At 35.7% G+C, this 21970-nt stretch overlaps 1 protein-coding gene across 1 annotated transcript; it reads right to left on the reverse strand.

Annotated features, from left to right (window-relative positions):
• Window positions 1-1586: 1586 nt before the first annotated feature.
• YIPF5 (Yip1 domain family member 5) lies at window positions 1587-14297 on the reverse strand. Its single transcript, XM_053566891.1, has 6 exons — window positions 14152-14297; window positions 13492-13611; window positions 8800-8969; window positions 7825-7970; window positions 5656-5837; window positions 1587-3628 (listed from the first exon to the last, which is right to left on the reverse strand). The coding sequence occupies exons 2-6, from the start codon at window positions 13599-13601 to the stop codon at window positions 3466-3468; spliced, it is 771 nt and encodes a 256-aa protein (XP_053422866.1). The 5' UTR covers window positions 13602-13611; window positions 14152-14297; the 3' UTR covers window positions 1587-3465.
• Between the last annotated feature and the right edge of the window lie 7673 nt (window positions 14298-21970).

Raw genomic sequence — 21970 nt, forward strand, 5'->3', positions numbered from 1 at the left:
ATTTTACCTATTGCTCAGTAACTTATTGAAATTCAAGTAATAGTAATGTACTACAACTCAATAATTCAGATGATGAAGCAGAATTTTAAAAAAATCAATTCTTTCTTCATGGCATGGGTGGTAAAAAGTGGTCACAGCTCAGCTTATAGGAGTGGTGAGGATAGGCTTTATGACAACAAATAAATACTATATGCTTGACAAGCTAATGACAGATCACTCTTATCAACTCATTAAAAATTGGTTTTTTACTGAAGGCACTTCCAATAAACCTTGATATCTTATTGCTACTCCTTCCCTCAAATCCTAAATATACTCTAAAAAGAAAAACAAACAAACAAAAAAATGACTTTTGTTAATTGTTATTACAGATAGGTATTTATGTTTTCGTCTGGCTCCAAATGTTTCATTCCTGAAGTTCATATTAGTATAAATTGAGAAATAACTTATTTCCAAATACGTTGTTTGGTAACTAGTAGTTGTAATTTGATGTGACATCACAAAATAGGTCAGTGGATGGCTAGTGGAAGACAGCTTTAATCTGGGGGATTATTTGGGTAGGAGGCTTGTTCTAGGTAGCACTGTGAAGGCTCAATTGTTCATCTTTGTAAGCATGCTTCATGCCATGAGAGGTGCTATACTGTTTTGAAAACTTTATCAGTGCTACTTTTATTATAAAAGGCTAAACACTTGTTTTGTTATACACACGCACACACACACTTTTTTTTTCTCACCCCACTTAGGGCAAGGAAAGCAACTTGTCTCATTCATTTCACGAAATGTGCTCTATGTGTTAACAGGGTGAATGTGGTCTTGATTCCCCATAATTCTTATCCCTATATGGTAAGATTCTAACTTCTCTTTTTGTCCAAAGTTTTAAATTCTTCCATTTATATATTTAAAAAAAAAAATTCAGATCAGGAAAATTTCCTTTTTTATAGATAGTAAGTACTACAAGTATAATTGACTAATTTTAACTTTAGGGACAACTGATTTTACTTAGCATTGGAGCATATTTGAGTTGAAAAAGTTAACACTAAAATACAAATTTGCAAAATACCAAATGTACAGTAAATTTTACCCCAAATCTTGCCATTAAATATGTTTAAAAATTCTTTGATTGGATAATCACTATCTAAGGATAGTATGTTAAGATTTATAGAACTTTGCATTATCAGTGTAACTTATCTACAGAATGTCTACTTCCACAAGCCTAGTCATATAGCTTTTGAAAATACCCATTAGTAAACAGTAGTATAGCAAAGTCCTAAAATAAGCATTTATAGTCCCATAAATAAGGGCAACTACATGTCCTTGGCACACATGCAAGTGTAACACTAGTGCGTCAGCGAACTTGCCACGCAGCCCATTAAGTGTAAGATCTGGAGTGAGATATGATATCAATCATACCACATATGAGTTCTGGTTACTCAGTGACAATCACCGGGTGAGCTTTTCACTATACCGAAAGTATCTCTAGTGTTTAGATTCCGTTGCACTTTTGGTATGCTCTACCTGGTACTTAAATGAAGAACTAAATCTATACCAATGCTGGACCAAGAAAAACAAAAATGCCACATAGTCCTTTTTGAGACACAGTATATCAGTCTTTAATGTATGTATAAATATGGCTACATATATTTTTAATTTAAGAGAGTTTTTTTAAGAGAAATGTTGGCTATATATGACTCTTCATGTAACCAAGCAAACTCTAGAACTCTTGCATCAAATACAACTCTATTGCATAGCTGTTTTGACAGAGCAACATTTAAATATAAAATAGTTCGGTACCTTATTATTTTGGAGCTAAAGACAATCAACAACAAAAAGGTCTTTACAACAATGATATAAATTTAAATTTAAAAGTTATTTAGTTGGGGGCAGGAAGAGAATAATTAACAATTTCATCCCTTTGGGGAATTTGGCTGAAGATTAATGAACTTCAGTCTAAACAACAGTGAGAGAATTTAATTCCCATGATATCATCTACCCTGTTCATTACAAAAAACTGGATATTAACATAAGGCATTAATAACACTCAACAAGAACTGTGTAGTTAAAAAATACGAATTGTAAAAGACAAAGATACTATTTTCAAGGATTACAATAAAAAATACCCTAAAGCAATTTGGTAAATTTGAAAACCTAACCAAAAACTAATTATTAGCAAGTGTGCCTTTTTAGAAGGTTAAGAATAAAGAAAATCACATTTATGTGATGCCAGAGTCTTAAAACTTGCTCTAAAAAAGAACCGATGTCAGTTTGGCATTTCTTTTTATTTGGTCTGAATGTTTCTTCTTTTTTTTTTAAAGCAACATTTTCCTCCTTGCCTCTCTTATAAACATAACAGCTTTGTCTAGAATCAGAGGGAGTTTCTCTACAAGAAGTGATCAGTATACAGGCTGTAGTATTTTCCTGTACCATGGTTTCTGGCAAGAGAACATGACAACTAAATTAAATATGTTTAATACAAGAAAATAATGCATAAAATAATTATTTGAAAACTCAAATGCATTGCTGCTCATTTGATCCCTTTCCTCCCCCGATACTATACTAAATGACTTCTATTCTTAAAGCTCAGATTAAATTGGGAGTTAAAATCAGACCCTTGTTAAAAAAAAAAAAAGAGACACAGAGAACAGTGGTTTAGTAAAAGTAAACTCAACAACACAGTTAAAATTAATTGGGAAAATTTTAATTAATAAGCATTCAAATGTACTTTACATCAATAACTGCAATACTGAAGTTGTGAAATTTTAAATATTTTTCCCAAAAAAGGTTAGGGATTTCTTTTTCCCCTTGGGAAATATGGAGCCACATAAGCATTCATGTGGCTAGTCCAGGTCACTAAGGGTTACTAACATCTAAACAAGGTCACATTTCATATCTACAGTAAGATAGACTGTGAACTTCTTGTATCTCCCAATTTTAGGAAAAACTCAATGAGATAATTTATAGGAACGGCAACTTTTTAAGTGCACACTCATAAAATTCTACATTTGGATCACTTTTTTTGCTTCAAGTGCACTTGCCTTGAGGATACAGGCAAATTTTCTTTCTTGGAAAAATATTTCTGTAATAAGTCTGTATCTACTGGGACTGGGCTAGTTTTAAGAAAGATCATCAGCATTGTGGTCAATATCCCACGGTTAATAAAAATCTATCAAAAACATTATAATTTGCAAGGAAAAAAATTTTTTTCCAAGACTGCAGGAACATGAAGAAATACCATTTGCTATTTGTATAAACACAAAACTTAAAGCTAGTCACACTCCAGGTAAATCCAATATAGTATTCAAAAGTTCTATAAAAATGAACAAAAGATACACATTTACTTCGATTGCTCCAATAGTCAAATGTAAATCTGCATACGAGTTGCGCTGTAGCAGTTTGCTGGTCCAATTTAAGAGTTCAAGGTCCTTTTTGTGTATTTGGCCCACTGATGTTCACATCCCAGATAAACTCAGTTCAAAAGATGGAAATTAGGGCAAAGACTCCATATAACAAAGCACAAGGATATGCTACTAAAAGTTGCTGTCCTTCCATGGCTAATGCAGAAATAAAAATTTTGGAAGCAGAAAAACTACACCAGCCAATAATTCCAGCAGTGAGAATGATTCCTACCATTCCTCTGTAATCAACAAGGAAAAAGGGGGAGGGGAACAAAAGCAGAAGAGATTAAATTACACGAGAGCATTTTAAATCCATACATAGACATATGCAGAAATAATTAGGATTATTTTTCCAAATGCTAAAATGTACTTCTCAGTAAATTCACTGATGCTGACTCATTTAATGTGATTTAAAGAAAGCTCATTTATAACTACATTTTGCTCTTTTAAAATCCAGGGTTTCTCAGTCTTGGCAGTGTTGACAGTTAGGCTGGCTATATCTTTGCTATGGGGGCCTGTGCTGTGCACTAGTAGATAGATGTTCAGCAGCATCCCTGGCCTCCACCCATAAGATACTAGTAGTCCCCCACTTCCCCAACACACAGCTGAAGATACCAAAATTGCTTCCAGACAGTGCCAAAATATCCCCCTGGAGGCTACATCATTCCTTGTTGAGACTGTGTTTTAGTAGAAAGTAATTTCTTTAAAATTCAAATGTAAATATATACATTCTTAACAAATTAGTTTCTACACTGAAAATATTTAGTATTTTAATGCAAAGCAGTAATACTATAAAGTATTACCTTGTCAAATTTATAGTAAAAAGACAAATAATTGATATATGGCATTCACATATCAATTAAACCTCCTTTTTAACTTCCTTTCTCATTTTTGAGACAAGGTCTCACTCTGTTGCTTGAGCTAGAGTACAGAAGTGTCATCACAGCCCAAAGCAATCTCCAATGGCGGGCCTCAGGAGATCCTCCCACCTAAGCCTTCTAAAGTACTGGGACTGCAGGCAAGCACCACCATACCTTGCAAATTTTTCTATTATTTTTCTTTCTTGCTTTTTTTTTTAAGACAGTCTCACATTGTCTAATCCTTTTTGCCTCAGCCTCCCAAGTAACTGGGACTCCAGGCACCTGCCACAATGCCTGGCTAGCTTTTCTATTTTTAGTAGAGACGGGGAGGTCTCACTCTTGCTCAGGCTGGTCTCCAATTCCGGAGCTCAAGCCACCCAGAGTGCTAGGATTACAGGCTTCAGCCACCCAATTTTTTTTCTATTCTTTAAAGCAAAGGGGGTCTCACTGTTGTTCAAGCTGGTCTGGAATTCTTGGCCTTAAGTGATCTTCCCACCTCCGCCTCCTAAAGTGCTAGAATTACAGGTGTAAACTACCATGCCCTGGCCACATTTTAATGCATTGACACCACACCAGAAAAAAAATTTGCTTTTCTCCTTGGGCCAACTGTGTCTTCTTAGGTCAAGATAGGTCAAGAAATTTGAGTTATACGTGCTTCACCAGGTCTCCAGCTCAAAACTAGCATTAAGTCAATACAATTCATATGAGAGTTAGTGTATTAACTTTCTATGTGAAACAAAGCCCTATGATTGTTAGGGTCCAGCATCACCCACAAGGAGCTTGCACCATTGAGAGAAAATCTGTAACACTGGCCACTGGAGGAGCTTTATAAGCAGCACTTTGTGCCTTTTTCAAAACCTAATCTATCATTTTTAAATTACACCTATTTAAAGCTGCTTACAAGTACATCTGAGAACATGGTAGTCTAGTAACAGCCTATTGTAATAAAAATATGTTCATTTTCAGTTAAAAAGCTACCAAATAGAGAGTATGTATTTATTATTTATACATGTGGCATATGCCCAACAATTTAAGAAACTAGACATGATCTAAAAAATATCAAAGGGTAAGCATAAGTTTAATACTCTAATGACTTGAATTTTATAATGTAATATTTAAGTTAACAATCACTACTGATCATTTCATTACCACTAAGATACCTAGTAAATAAACACAAAACTAGTGAAATTCTTGATCATGAGTAAGGTAGAGATAGTACAGAAGCTATTAAAGTTTATTCTCATTTCCACCTCTCATCACCCTAAAGCATGTAGCACTGTTCTTACCAACAAGAGGCACTAGCAGATATATTTGCTGAATCAGTGATTTGTCTCACACTGAAGATGAGGCGAATCCTATTACACAGAATTGGTCAATCAAACCCCAAAGTAAAGATTAGTACTTACTGCAAAGAAAATATGACTGCAAAACTGGAAAGTAGGATCATGGGAAGAAGACAATATCCAAGGACGCTTGCCACACAACCAAATGAAACACCTGTCATACTCATTAAGTTCAATAAACAAAACATTCCTAAACATCCAATTGCACTGATCCCATATACATAGCCAAACTGGATTTTGCCAGCCTACGGATAAAGAGAAAATTATAGGTTAAAGGGCAAATAATAAGTTATTTTGGCCTTATTTCACCTAAAACAATATAGAAGATAAAATTCTTGAGTATCAAAATCTGCAGACGCATCTATTCTTTAAGCAGAGAAGCAAACTACTGAGCAGAATAATTTTTTACATTATTTTGAACTTAAAGTACACAGATATTTGGTTTTCCACTTTATAGCTGGCATTTAAATTTGCCATGGAATTGAACAAATAAAGAGACAAAATCACAATACAGTCACCTTAAAATAGATTACTATAGCCCATTCTAAGCAAATAAACTAGCAAGACAACTTGGACAGCAATTCAGAATGTCTGGATAATAATAACATCACTTGCATCACTGAAAGTACCTTATTCCACACATAATGTCCAAAAGCAATTTATTCTAATTGGTGAATGTAACCATAACCTTTTTAAGCAGAAATTTTATCATCACTTTGTATAGGTGAATAAGGAACAAGAAGAAAGGTAGCCAGGGTACTGTGGGGAGGGGAGAAGGTGGCAATATAATGGAAGATTTTTTTTCTTTCATCATTTTTCTGAACCGTTGATTTATACAGTCTTTGTAAATAAAACCAACCAACCAATCAATTCTTATAAAACACATACATAAACAGCCTCAGGACAGCACAGATTAGCTACACCGGCACTATCTTACCCTTAGTGAAGCTTAATAAGCACTGTATTCAGGTCACACTATCACTAAAACTGGCCGACAGGGAAGCCTTCAAAAAGTTCCTGATTTGTCCAGTGTTTGTCATATAGAACTCAATGACGAGAATGCTTAGGTAGATTATGTTAAGTAAAAATATCTGGGATTTTTGTTAGACTCACTAATTATTTGTCAGTACATGACTAAGATGTTTGAAAAAGCTCAGCTGGGTTCACTGATGAATTCATAAATTCATTCAGGTAATAATAAAATCTCATGCTTAAATAGTGGTTTTAACTTTTCAATGTGTTCTCAGATAACCTTCAAAACAATCCTGTGAGATATTATCAAGCACAGAATTATTATCTATCAGAGGGAGCTGACAAATTTAGCAGCTTGGTCAAATGCAGAGTAGGAGCACAGAGTTCAAGCCTATCTCCTCTGACTACAAATCTTGCTAAGATTATGTTATTTACCTCTTCTTAGTAAAGTATCACAAGAATGGAAAAATATCTGATGTATTCCATACTTATATGAAATCAATATATGAACAATTACATGCTCAAAAGAACAAAAAACACTAACACAGTCTAGTTCAGGGAAGGAGGAGTGGGGAGGATGACTGGCAGAAGGAGGGAGGGCAGGAGGCAGGATCTCACCTACTGTGCACAGTGTGAGGGTGTGTAACACACCCACTGAGTGAGGGGCTCTTCTACAAATGGAACTTTACTCTGTAAGTGAGAACAATGTAACCTAAAAATTTGTACCTTCATACTAATTTGAAATATAAAATGAATTAAAAAAAGATTTTATCTCCCATAGTTCAAAGACAAAGGACAAAACATTAATAATTATCTTTCCAATTTTCCTTTTTGTTTTCAATATACTGTAACATTCTTGGAAAGGTGAAAGATAACTAATTATATAGGAAAGTAATCAGCATAACTACAAGAAAACATTAACTAAGGTACAGAGATTATAAAAATGTTATTTTAAAAAAGACAGCAACAGGGTAAAAAAGTTTGTCAACCTCTGAAAAAAAGAAATTCTGATGATGGATTGAAGCCATGTATGTTATTGTTTTTTGCCTAATAATTGTTATCACTTCTTAGAATAAGAAATTATTCTAGAATCTGCTGTGCTGACTATGGACAGAGAATGGGTATGTACACAAGCAACTCAGTACTATCCAAAACACACGAGAAACTTGAGGTATAAGCAGAGTTTCAAAATGGCTTTTTGGTGGAACATTTAAAGGCTGTTCTTTAATCTCACATTGAGGGCTGAAATTAAAATCTTACCAGCAATAATGTGGCTCCAAAGGCAAGGCAAAAAACCACTGGTCCTGCCAAATCAGTTTCGTTCATGATGCTGCCATCTGCCACTTTTAATGGATGTAACACTGTTAGTGTTTTTTGCCAGATGTGGTCAAAATTGATACCTAACTCTTAGAGAAAGGAAAATAAGAAAGTTAATTAGGATTTGTAGTATACCTTAAATTTAGCAGAATCTATGTTGGACAGGAGATAAAATGACACATCCAGCATCAAAAAGGATCTATTCAAATTGAGTATTACTTTAGTGAGTCCTCCATACCCATTTTTACTGCTTGTGGTGCTTACCCAACAAACAATTACTGGTCTGTTGTTGGAAAAGCATATTAAATATGATAAAACAGACACCCATTACATCTTTAGATTATCATGACATAGTAAAGAATATCTTAATGGGGTTACTAGTAAGGGGTTCTTTACTTGGGGCTTCAAGAATACCTGGCGGCCCATGAAACTGTATACAAAACTATGTCTCTATACATATGTGTGAATTTTTCAAAGCAGAGTATTCATACCTTTCATTACATTTTCAAAGGATATATGATCAAAAAAAAAAAAAAGGTTCAAAACTACTGTTTTCTAGCTTTTGGAATACCACCCTATTTGAAAACCACCCTATTTTTTGGTGATGTCACTAGCTCTGCCAGTCTATTTCCAAGCAGAATAATGGATACCCTGCTATGTCCTTTTACTTCTTCGACTAATAGAATTTAATAAGTTAAAGTTGATCTTAGACAACAGACTTTATTATTATTATTTTATCTGTTAAAAATTCAGTCCCCTCTTGTCCAATGTAATTTCATATACACTCTGTTGAAAATGAATTATTTAATCAAAACTTATTTCTACAAGGTTATTCTTTTAAAGGAAAAAAAAATGATATAAATTAAGATTTATTTTCACAGACCAACCAGTTGGGCACTGTATTGTAACTGATCCTACCTTCTAATAAAGGTGGCTCATCCTCAAAGTTGTTTCCATAGAATGGCTGAGGTGAGGGAGTATATGTCTGAGTTGGCTGGAAAATCTGCCCAGTGTATGGCTGCTGTGGCTGCATCATGTCTGGTGGGACAAATCGGCCTTGCTGAGCGTAGTCATAGCCGGTATACTGTCTATAAATTAAAAGGAGGTAAACTTCTCAGAAGTACTTAAAGCCTCTTAATTCCTAATTTTTCAATTGACAACTAGAGAATCTTAGTCATGCAATTACTAAGATACGTACATTGCCAGTTTTTATAAATGGTGGTTGAAATGATAATTATTAAGATCAGACTGATTATCTGCAATGAAGTCATCTCTTTTACAGATACCTTCCTAATAATGTCAGTATTCACTTACATAGCTCTTAAAATTTTTGCAAACTTAAACTATTAAATGTTAGGAGGTAAACAAATGAAAACTTAAAAATTCTTCCTTAGTTAATGAAAATGGGTCACTATGAAAGATTTGAGACAGATTGTGATATGGTCCATTATTCAAGAAACACAGTTGACAGTATCCTTTTTGATTCACTCATGCAAGTTTCAACTTGCTTAGCTTATTAGTGTTGCTGGGAAGGCTTCATATGCTTCCATCCACGTGGATTTTAAGTTTCTTGATTTTTGTATATCTGAAAATTTTTAAATGACTCACATACATAAAATATGTTGTGAACATTTATGCCTAAGCTATAAATCAAATAGGATGACAGACTTTGTACTACATGCTATGTAATTTTCCAGTGTAATTTGGATACCCATTGAATTACTGCACTTCTTTACTCTTCGTATTTTTTGCAAGTGGACATCTTCAAAAACAACAATCAATTTCAAATTAAAGTAGAAAAATCAAGCCTTGTTCTTTGTTAAAACTTTGTGAAACATTACCAGTATACCTTGCAGTACTTTTAATTTTTCAAAGTAGTTTTACACCTATTGTCTCATTTGGTATGTTCTATCTAGCAATCCTTGAATTTAGAGGGAAAGCATTTTACCATGGCTATTTCAGTTGACTATGAAAACAGGGAATACAAGGATATTAAAGTGACATCTTTTTTTAAAATTTCATTTCAATAGAGTTAGGGATGTAAGTGGGTTTTGGTTACATGGATGAATAGTGTAGTGGTGGTAGTCTGAGCTTTTAGTGTACTTGTCACCCAAACAGCACATTGTGCCCGATGGGTCATTGTTCATCTTTCACTGCCCTCTCCTCTTCCCATTTTTGAGTCTCTAATGTCCCTTATACCACTCTGTATTCTCTAGTGTACCCACAGTGAAGCTACATCTTTAAAGATGATAGGTAGTATGGAAAGATGACAGTCATATGGAAAAATATGACTTACCTATCAATGTTATTAATGTAATTATGTACTAAGAATCAGACATGAAATAATTATTTTAAAAAATGAGAGCTGAGAAGCCTTAGAAATCCTTTAGTCAAATTACTTTTAAAATTTTTATAGTCATACTGTCAGCTGTTTTCCTTGAAATGACAGCTTTACTTCATCCATTTCTTTCAAATAAAAATGGTCTATATAAAAAGCAGCTGATTCAAATTGCAACTCAAATTCCACAGGTGTTTTTCCTATAGTCAGCCACCACACTTTATACTGGAGAAGTGCTTTAGGACTGTTTTCATTTTGTCCTAGAGAACATTAAAGAAATGTGTGCACTCAAGGGTCGGGATTTAACAAAACAATAATTCTCACTGCTTCACCAAGAGCAGCTCTCTGCCCACCCTCCAACAAACGTCTAGTAAAGAGGAATACAATGACTACTAGAACAATTTGTTGCCATTGCCTTGATTCATACTCAGACCAGAAGTTTTACCAATTATTGCTTTGACAGCACTACACACGTCAACACACCTAAAAAGGTATATATCTTGGTATTGCTATGAAAATAGCTTTTGACCTTAGAGATTCTTTGAAAACTGTTAAGGACCTTCTTGGGTCTATAGTCCACACTTTGAGAGCTGATGTAGACTCATAAATTTCCTGTAAGGAAGATAAATACTGCAAGCAATGGACCATTTCAATGGTGGTTAGCACCACCATTCCATTTTTGAGATGCAAGGTAGGGAAGATAACACCATGAAATTTTATTATTTTCCTTTTCTGGCAGGACCTGTTCAGGAAAATTTCTGTCTTGCTCCTGTTAGTTTTAAACCAAACATGATAAAGCAGACACAATCTTTACAGACTAAAGGAACGCACTTTTGTGGCAGGTAAAAGTAGCACATACCAAATCAATACGCACAAGCCCTCTGTACCAACAGCAAAGACAAAGCCTCTTAACATACTGGGTTGGCTACTTATATTCATGAAAATCCTCAGATATCCCATAAAGCCATTATCAGTTAAGTCACAGAAGAAAAAATAATGGCTTTCAATACTTAAAAATGTAACTGGTATTACTATATTTTATAGGCGTATATGGAATATAAGACCTGTCCAATATGACATTCATATAACTCAATAGGTTATAATTAAAGGGCCATTTGCTTTTTGGGGTGTTTTGGGGTACACTAATGACTCCTGTGAATTACCCATAGAGGAAACCACACAATTCTAAAGCTGAGTTTATATGGCGAATGCAGAACTGTGGACTAGACAATGCAAGTAATATGCTATCTGAACCTAAGATTTTCCCTAATAGATAAATGTCATCAGGTTATTTTTGTTACTGACCTACTAAAACAAACAAGTATTATTTGGTAAGCTGAGATGGACATCTAAAATGTCATTAAGATGCAGATCTATTTGAAGGTACATGTAAGAAGAGTCCATTTTATTTTTTTTAAATAAAGCCCAGAAACCCAAATTTATTACTGCTAATACATTAGGCATCACCTATAAACCCATCTTTGTAACTGGCAGGAATGGTCATATAATTACCTGGAATAAAACTTCACTAGTACTAGTAAGCCGTGCTTATGGTACATGATTTGGATGGAATGGAACTGTGAGAGTAGCATTAGTGCTAATTAGAAACAACTTATTTAAAAGATCTAAACAACTGCTATGTGGAGAACTGAAATGAGATGATAAGTGGAATGAAAGGGTAAGTCACACTTTTAAGTGATGCAAACATGGACAAGACAGGAAAGGAAAGCAGATGGATATACCCATCAGGAGGCAGCAATTTAAACGGGATAGTTCTGTGAAGTCTAAATATAAGAACCATTTGATTAAAAACAGGCCTGAATTCAGAGACAGGTCCTCCAAGCCCTGTTACTGCTATAGGCAAGAATTCTTTAGATGGATTCTGGTCAATCTTTTATATTCATTTGCCCTTCCAAAGGCAGAGCAATAATCAAAAATACATATTAAGGTAAATAAATCTCAATATAATTTTTCCAATTCTGCCCAATTAATTGATCAAGCAATTAATCCTCAATTGGTATATAGTTGAGAATTTAACAGAAAAGAGAAGAGCGATTCATAGGTAAATAGTATTTTTACATGTTCACTCCCATTGTTCAATGTATTAAGTTTTAGGAGGAAAACAAAGCCTTAGAATAAGTCAAATTAAGCATTATTCAAGAGTCTATAGGTGTTAAAAGGATAGACTATCCAAGACAGACTATATAGTGGGGCTGAATTTGATCTTTCTTTTGTTTTTTAAATTCTTGGACACTTTCATTCAAGCACATTCTAGTATTGCATGCCTTCTCACAGACTGACTGGGTATACGAATGTTCCTTGACGTCATGCTGGGGATAGTCTTCGTGAGGTTTTAAATTCAGAATCCATGGATGAACATCAGATGACACATGCATTGTCTGAAGTCACCTGCATATTTATGTGGGTGCTTGAGTGCATGCATATATTTATGGGAAACAGGCCTACAGTTTTCATAAAATTCTTGGAAAGATCCAGAACACTCTAAAAAAGGTTACATAACCCTAGTATAAGAAGCTCTTTTGACAAGAGGCCAATAAAAGTATCTCAAAGGTTCTAAGTGACTAAAGATAAGATGTGCTAAAAGATATTGTTAGAAAACCTTTTAGTTGATGTGTCTTTGTCCAAACACCAATTACATATTTTTGCCAAAACACCAGACTATAAAAAAGTCATTTTTTAAAACAGTGTAGAGCTTTTTACAGTTAAGACTTTGAGTCACCCTCTTCAATCTGCAACTGATAACTTGTGTTAGTACTGACCATACGGTATCAGTATGAGGAGTAATAAAAATGATTATCAACTGCCATATGCAAATCACCTCATGATTCATAATAGTGAGTTACACTGTTAAATATGTCACTAAGAACTTTCAGAAGTGTTGATAGTCTGACAGTTGGACTGAGTTAACTAATAAACAAAAGACTTTAATTTTTAATTGATCCTATGGCTTCTAGGTAAAGACCCTGTCTTCATCTTAAATGATGTAGAAATACTGTTACTAAGAAATAGTTCTTTAACAAGTTACTTTCCCAGTCATGGAACACCTGAAGATTTTGCAAAAATTACTAATCTCTAAATATGGCAACACCTTCAAATCCAAACCAGATCTCTCCAGAGGAAGGATTATAAAAAAATCATTCTTGAGAAACGACAGGCTTACTATTCAGTTTCAGACAGAACAAAGTTTCAGGCAGAATAAATATATGTTTTCATTTCAATGTAGACTAGATTAATTGCAAAGCAAAGGTTACTTGCTATAGGGTCCTCCACTTCCTCCATAATCATAGGACTGTTGTGATTGGTCATCGATGCTGTAACTTGTCTGGTAGAAATCCGTGTTTAAGTTTTCAAAGCCTGACATTGCAAATGATCTGTAATAAGAGAAAAATGGCAAACACTGCTTATGCCCAAGGTCCTACTGAATTCGTTCCCGGCACTTTGCTTAAGCAAATAACCCCAGAAGACAACAAATGTTTCCCAGTAATTTTGGGGAACAGCGGCATGCGGGAGATACTAGGGAAATGTCTAGTCTCGTATGTTGAAGCTCCTGAAGACATTTCTACTTCAGGGAGGTGATGAACCTTTGGGTTAGGAGAGAGGTCGGGGAAGCAGTGGTTCCACAGGGGGCTAAGATATCAATAATAACAAAGCTGATTCTTCACCTCGGTACAGACCTTTACAGCTGACAACGCGACTGCCTCCCTGCAAAATATAAAGTAAGGCCTACCAGGAAAGTGCAGAATCTTAGAAGGTCGCGCCTGAAGTGTAGGGGTCGCTTCAGAGCACAGGCTTGGAAAGGGATCCAGGGTTTGAGTGAAGGGACCAGGGCGCGGCACGGAAAGACTGCAGCAAGCCGAACTGCACGGCTCGGAGAGAAACCCAATAGCCTGCTCGGGGCGTAGGAAACTCACCAAACGTTGAGGCGGCGGTGGCGGCAGCTTCAGCAGCACCCGCAAGCCCCACAAACTCAGTTTCAGACCCTGGAACTAGCCCGGTTGCTACGTGTCACAGGGTCAAAGAACTGCTTCCGTAGCACGCCCGCTAGCGCAGGCCTGTTGGTAGGTTTTGTGCCCTGGTTGAACTTCGATGGGGGCGGGGCGAACCTTAGAGCATGCGCAGTATCGACCAACTAGGTCCGTGGCGGGTCAGTCGGAAGAGGGAAAGTGCTTCCGGCAGTATAGTCAGTCCCGGAGTCCGGAAAGCGCAGGCGCAGCAATCGCTACTTATTAGTTGGGAGGAGGGAGTGTTTCTTGCAGGGAGTTCCTGGGTCAAGGTAGAGGAGTGCTTAAGTGGGAAAGACCGAGGCTCCCCTCCTGTCCACATACCTCTGTCTCTGGATTTATCATGACTCAGGCATTGTGCTAAAGAGTTCATGTGTATTATTTAATCTTAACAACCAAATGAAATGGTTACCCTATTACTTTTTATAAGGGAGACTACTAAGCATTCAGTCTGTGCTAGCTGCTGGGGATAATGTGGTGAATAGAAGGTGGATGGTATCTGCTCAGCTGGAGGTAGTGGAGCGAGGGGTAGTCAAACACAAGTACATGTAAAATTGCTACTGATGTTTTTAAGTGCCTCATAATTTTTTGAAAGGGCATAAAATTCATCTGGAAAGGAGAGTGAGGATGGTGACCAAAGGTGAGTGAGAGAGGAAAGGGAAAAAGGAAAAGGGAAGGGTAAAGGAGGAGAACCGAAGGACGTCCTGAATGTTTCATGCAGAGACCAATGCATGCAAGGCCTGGGATGAGGGAAAGTACGGCGTGAGGAGCAACGTAAACCGGGGGTTCTCAACCTCTGTGTTACTGACGTTTTGGTCCAGAGGATTCTTTGTTGGGGCCTGTTCAGTGTAAGATGTTGAGCAGCATTCCTCCTCCAAGCTGTGACAACTAAAAATTTCTCCAGAAATTGCAGCATGTCCCTGGGCTTGGGGGTGGGCAGGCATCAGCTGCGTTTGGGAACCACTTCTCTAGATGAAGCCTGGGTGATTGGAGCAGTAAATGAGGGGAACCACATCGGAGCTGAGAGCGAAATGTTAGACAGGGGCCAGGAAATAGCCTTGTGAGGTTTGTGTGCTGTTCTAAAGGAAATGGTTGTGAACTGAACAGTGATGTTTAGATTATTTCCTTTTGAAAAAAATTGCTTGGGCTGCTAGATTAAATCACTTTTTCAAAGTGGTGGAATCTGGAATATCATAACTCCAAATACTATGCTAATTAACCAATGAGCAGAATATCATAACTCCAAATGGGCAGAACCGTCTTCAGTGTTTACATGTATATTACCAAGACTTAGACCACAAGCCCTTGCTTTGTATCTTGGTCCTTGTAAAAGAAGCCAGACCACTGTTGTAGGTCCAGTTCTCTAAAGAATAATAAAATTTCACTAGTTAAAACTTTTCTCTCACATACGCCCCCAATAAATGTTAATAAAAATAATATAAATGACATACTTCTCTCCAAACAAAAATAGTAACAGCAAGAAGACATAGTAACAAAATCAAAAACCCAGGAGTATATTCTGGAGACCACTAGGCAGCTACTCTTTGAGGTTTCTACCCCACTAGTGAATTTATTTTTTTTTCACTTTTAAATTTTTATGGATTTGTAATTGTACATATTTATGGGATACGTTTGATATTTAGATACAAGTATACAATGTATAATGATCAAATCTGGGTAAATGGGATAGATCTATCACTTCCAACATTTATCATTACTTCATGTTGAGAACATTTCAGAGCTAGTCTTCTAGTTATTTTGAAATATATAATAAATTACTGTTAACTGTAGTTGCCCTATTGTGCTACCAAGCACTAGATCTTACTCCTTCTATCTAGTTGTACTTTCTAATTTCTGAAATTTCTTATGCAACCCTTTAATTAAACACTTTTTACCAATCATTTTAGCGTTTTTTTTTTTTTTTTTAAATTTAGGTATCATCTATTTGACTTTAGGTAGAATGACCATATGTTATGATTTACTGGAGACAGTCCCAATGTCCCAGTTTTAATCCTGTTTTTCTTCCCAGCATGATTATTAATATTGTACCATTTTTACTCTCAGAAATATCCTAGTTTGGTTGATAAATTATATGATTATACTTTCTTTAGGCTACATTATCCATAAAGCTGACTTTTTTGGCATCAACAAGATGATATAATCCATCACTTTAATGATCCCATGGTTGAAAAAAATTCTAGTTTTTCTTGTTTCTGTTGATGTTTCCTCCAGTTCAAAAGAGATATCACTCTCAAATTTGAATGAAATGCAAGAATATGAGCATTAAACATTGCCTACTTAGACATGAATTGCTGGCTATAGATGTTATTCAAATCAAATTCTGCTCTGCCTGTGCAAGTAATTAACATATTTATTCACATTTTTCCCAGCTGAGAAGCCAAGTAAGAAAACTGAGTTACCTGATTAGATTTTTGCTATTTTCTGACTTTAGAACATAAGTCAAGGTATTTTACAAAAGCCCCTTGAGTATTTTGAAAACATCAGTTCATTTCAAAGTTAGTCCTGTAGGACTTTCTTTTAGGAAAAAAACATTATGTTGTTCCACTATTCTGGGGGAGGAGACTGGACTACTTGGTAAATGTACTGACCTCTGCTGAAGTAATCCAGTGGCTTTCTTGGGAGTAAACAGCCCTAGCTAAGTCAAGAAATGACAAAACAGGAAGTGGGCCTTTAACAGCTGCCTGGTCCTTCCCTGGGACCTAATATGTCAGTAACCAAATGTGTAACAAAAAAGGAAAACACATTCTATTCATGAATAATGTCGTTTGATTAGTTTGATAGTCATGCTAATATTCATACTAACATCTTTACATACTTTACAAATATGCAAAAATAACAAGATTTTCCTAGGGATGTGGTGAAATTATACTTAGATTATTTTAGAGCTGCCTTCTTTCCCCTCTGTTTTGTGGTTACAATGTCATGGAGAGTTGTGCCAGAAAATTATGATTTGAACTTGGGCAGTTTTCCCCTACCTTCAGCTATATATTCAAGCACCAAATGAAGTGGAGATTTGGCAGCTGTGTGCACATCGTGTCACGTTCCACAATGAAACCTGATCATTAGTGTAACAATAAATATAACCCCCCATATCCTAAGTACGCCAACTATATTTTCTCCAAATTATCCCTTATCCCTTACAAAACAGTTTCCTTATCAACTCTCCCATACATGTATTAGAGATATTCAAATTCTTCTTCTATTATTTCGGTTATTTTACTTTTAACAATACATTGTTGTTTGGGGAAAACAGATTTGCCTGTGATGATACTGAATGCTTTTGGACAGAGCTGGTTTTTAGAAAGCAAAGAAATTTAACCTTAATTTAACAATTATACTTGAGACTTTGACTTCAGTATTGCAAGTGTCATGTTGTTTTTAAGTCTTTTAAAGATAATTTTGAAAGCAAAATGTAAATATTTTCATTGTAGACATCATAAATACTTTATTAAGTAACAAAAACATTTCTAATGTTGGGTAAATGGATGTTGTGGTTTGAAATAAGAATTTCAGTAATAGCACTGGAAGTTATAGTTTAAATAACTTAGAGGAAATAGTATAAAAGAACACCATAAGAAAACTTGAACTGGGCTCTAATTATGGCAAAGCCAATTATGCCAAGAGCACAAATGAAGTATTTGAAAAATGTAACAGCTAACACTTAATGTGTATTTACCATGTGCCAGGTACTTCTTTAAGCACTGTGCACCTTTTAACATAATTATTTCTTCTAACAACTTGATGAGGTAGGTAGGTCCTATACAACTTCTGTTTGACACAATTAGGAAATCGAGAGCAGAGTAACTAATTTGCCAAATATTATTAGACTAGGAAATAGTAGACAGAGATTTGAACTCAGTCTGGCTCCTGAGTCCTTCTGCTAAACTACTAGGCTATATTGTTATTGTGTTATAAAATTTGAATGTACAAAAAGAAATTTCAATTATTATGCTAATTTATCTAAAATATTATTTGTATCTATATAAATTAGAATTACAGTTAGACATTCGATAATTGTATCTCCATTCTTACATGTGGATATGTTTGAGCTGATAAAATATATTTTCCCTAATCTTCTCATTGGGCAAATGATGGATCATCTTATGTTCAAGTTTAACTTATATTAGTCATGTACGTTAATTAATAGTGGGCAAAGGCACTGACTTTGGAGTCAGACTGCCTGGATTTACATCCTCTACCCCTTACTAGGCATGGGTCTTCAGTAATTTACTTAAGCCCTTTGTGACTCTTTCTCTCATCTGTTAACAGCAAAATAATAATATTATTTATCTTATTTCATTTCTAGGAGGATTATATGATGTGGTGGATACCAGTACCAATGTTTAACTACTAAGTAGTCTGTAAGCGTTTGCTATAATTATCATTGCTAAATCTATATAGCTACAGAAACAATATGATTTTAACAGGAAGCATATTTTTATTTTTGTTATTTATTTATTTATTATTATTATTATTTTTGAGACAGAGCCTCAAGCTGTCACCCTGTGTAGAGTGCCGTGGTGTCACAGCTCACAGCAACCTCAAACTCTCAGGGCTTAAGCAATTCCCTTGCCTCTGCCTCCCAAGTAGCTGGGACTACAGGCACCCACCACAATGCCCGGATATTTTTTGGTTGCAGCCATCATTGTTGTTTGGTGGGCCTGGTTGGATTCGAACTGCCAGCTCAGGTGTATGTGGTTGGCACCTTAGCCGCTTGAGCCACAAGCAAATTTTTAAAAATTTACTTAGTCTTACTATGAAACCAATTTATAGCTTATGAAAGCTATAACCCAATTATAGCCCAAAAAGAAAGGGATAGGGGAGAGGGAGGGGAGGGGGAAGGATGGGTGGAGAGAGGGTAATTGATGGGACCACACCTACTGTGCATCTTATAAGGGTACATGTGAAATTTACTAAGTGTAGAATATAAATGTCTTAACCCACTAACTAAGAAAATGCTGTGAAGGCTATATTAACCCGTTTGATGAAAACATTTCAAATTGTATATAAAACCAGCACATTGTACCCCATGATTGCATTAATGTACACAGCTATGATTTAATAAAAAAAGTACTCATTTATTGATAAAAAAATTATTAGGATTGGCTTTGAGCAAACTGCTTCTAAGATTAATTATATATGTTCACTCTGTGGCTTCCTTAGCAAATTATGTATTACCTTATAATTTGCTTTTTGGTGCTGTAGAGTATATTTAAAATGTGCTTTTTCCATCTTATGTGTAAAATTTTTCAAATTTGGATTTTCTGCATTGTAAACTTTAGTCTAACACAGGTTTTTGATATCTGAAATTATTGTTTTAAGAATCACCTATAAGTTAGCAATTGTACTTGAAAATTGTGAACAGTGATATCCATATTTGATTTCATTGATTGTTTCATGTTATTTCAAATTCTAAAGAAAATGTGTCCGTCTTTCTGCTTTACTTCCCCTTCTCTTTTCTTTTCTCCTAACATGAAATTTATCAGGAGACAGTACATAGGTGAATCATGTTACAGGCAATATGTTTATTTGCAAAGAAAGAAACTGGCAATGTCCCAGTCAAATTAAATAATGGCTATAAAGTTTTTAATGCATAATGTTTTTGAATTATAGTGGTATCAGGTTTTATTATACTCGAGAAGAGGGAGCTTGGAAATTACTTCAAGTCTAATGTATTATAGTTTAACTATTTGATGTTATAAAGAATGTGATATTAAGCTCCGTTTTATTATCAGACAGTATTTTCAGAACTAGATATTGCTGCCATGGGGAGCTTTAAGCCAGATATATTTTCATTTTTCTTTTAACTTTTATCTTGTCTTTTGGAGTATATGTGCCCAAGCTACAGATCTAATTTTTCATTTAAATCTGATTTTCATATTAATTTATTGACAACAAGTGTCTTGCCAAAGACAAGGTCACTGGGTGTGGTGCAAGTGAACATGGTAGGAGAGCATCCCGGCTTGTTGCCTGTGAGGAGCAGCACACCCTTTTTATCATTATTCTTACTTTATCCGGTGTTTTTCATAATGTCAGAGAATGCTTACTCTCTGAACAGAGAATGAAGAAACTTATCTGGGCCATTCTCCTGCTGTGCTTTGCCAGTAGTGTAGTAGGGAACAAAGGTCTACGCATTATGTAGAAAAACACTTTGCACTGATTGTTACCAGTAAATATTAAATAATACTTATCAGTGACTCTTCTTGTTATCATGGATGAATTAATGACGGAAGTAAAGAAGTGTCAGAAAACTACCACTTGCCAAGATCTTACATTGTGCCAGGTGTCGAGGCTTATCATATTTAATGCCTAAATAATTCATTTGCGTGTGAGCTAGATTAAATTGCTGGTATTTGATCTACAAGAAAATGGCAATTTTATATGATTCTAACAGGTGATGTTTTCCTAATTTTTACTAGGGAGTAAACTGTAGCTTACCATACTTAAGTAACTCAGCTAAGGTCACACAGTATGTTGTGTATATACATATATGTGTATCTATTTTATGACTGGGGTTTAAAACAAAGTCCATTTCTAATGTCCTATCTCCGTTTATTGCACAATACTATTTCCAAAAAACCCACAACAAAGTTTAAAAAAATAAAAATTAGTACCTATGAAAGAAGAGTTTTTAAAGAGTGCCAGTGCTTATGAAAGTAGCTGTGGTACTGGCAGATATCTGTAACTATATGACTGTAACTCGTGCAGACGTGATTGGTAAGAGGGGCATTTCACTGCTGTCAAGAAATGGAAAGAAGAAGGCTAAACTGATAGTTTGAAGAGAGGATTTTAATCAGCCTGTTTTAGTTTTGTAGGACTGCTGTAACAAAATGATATGAACTGGGTGGCCCAGGCAGTGGAAATGTAGTATCTCACAGTTCCACAGGCTAGAAGTCCAAAATCAAGGTTCTGGATGGGTTGGTTTCTTTGAGGGCTGTGGAGGTGAATCTGCTTCCTGCCTTTCTCCTGGGTTCTGGTAGTTTGGTGGCAGCCTTGACATTTCTTGGTTTATATAGATGCCCCACTCTAGTCTCTCATCTTCACATGGCCCTCTCCCTGAATCACTTCACATAGTCTTCCCTCTGCAAATCTGTCTCTGTTTCCACATACCCTTTTTATAAGTCATATTGGATGAGAGCCTACTCTAATGAACTCATTCTAACTGTATTACCTCTATTTAAGACTCTGTTGCCAAATGAAGTCACATTCTGATGTATTGGGGAGTGGTACATACCTTTTTCAGGGTATACTCCCATACATAACTTTTTGGGGGATACATAACTAAACCCATAACACAGGTTTATGATTTTACTACATTTCTCTGCCCAAACATAGATGGAGCCTTTCACTGTATACGTGCTCAAGAGAAGAGTACTCTGATTTTTTCCATTTTGATCAGATATTCATATCAGCATCACCTTGTTTTCACCACTGCAATGATATGTTTAGAATCAAATGCATAGCAAGGGAGGCCTCCAACTGCATCCTTTTGGAAGCCTATGTTAACAGTTGGCCCAAAGTAAACTCCCTGCATTGGGTTTAAAATGAGTCCTGGCTGGTGCAGTGGCTCAGGCCCATAACCCCAGTACTTTGGGAGGCTGAGGCAGGAAGATCATTAGAGACCAGTCTGGGCAACATGGTGAGACCTCATCTCTCAAAAAGTGGAAAAAAAAAAAAAAGAGCTGAGTACCTTGCCTGTTTAGACCCA

The sequence above is a fragment of the Nycticebus coucang genome, chromosome 17 (assembly GCF_027406575.1).
Source record: "Nycticebus coucang isolate mNycCou1 chromosome 17, mNycCou1.pri, whole genome shotgun sequence".
Classification (NCBI taxonomy): Eukaryota; Metazoa; Chordata; class Mammalia; order Primates; family Lorisidae; genus Nycticebus; species Nycticebus coucang.

Excerpts from the sequence above, each read along its gene's own strand:
- YIPF5 (XM_053566891.1), bottom strand. The coding sequence starts at position 13,601 with ATGTCAGGCTTTGAAAACTTAAACACGGATTTCTACCAGACAAGTTAC. Across the intron at positions 8,970-13,491 it reads AGTGGAGGACCCTATAGCAA|ACAGTATACCGGCTATGACT; the intron begins GTAACCTTTGCT and ends TTTAATTTATAG. Across the intron at positions 7,971-8,799 it reads TGAGCCACCTTTATTAGAAG|AGTTAGGTATCAATTTTGAC; the intron begins GTAGGATCAGTT and ends CCTTTCTCTAAG.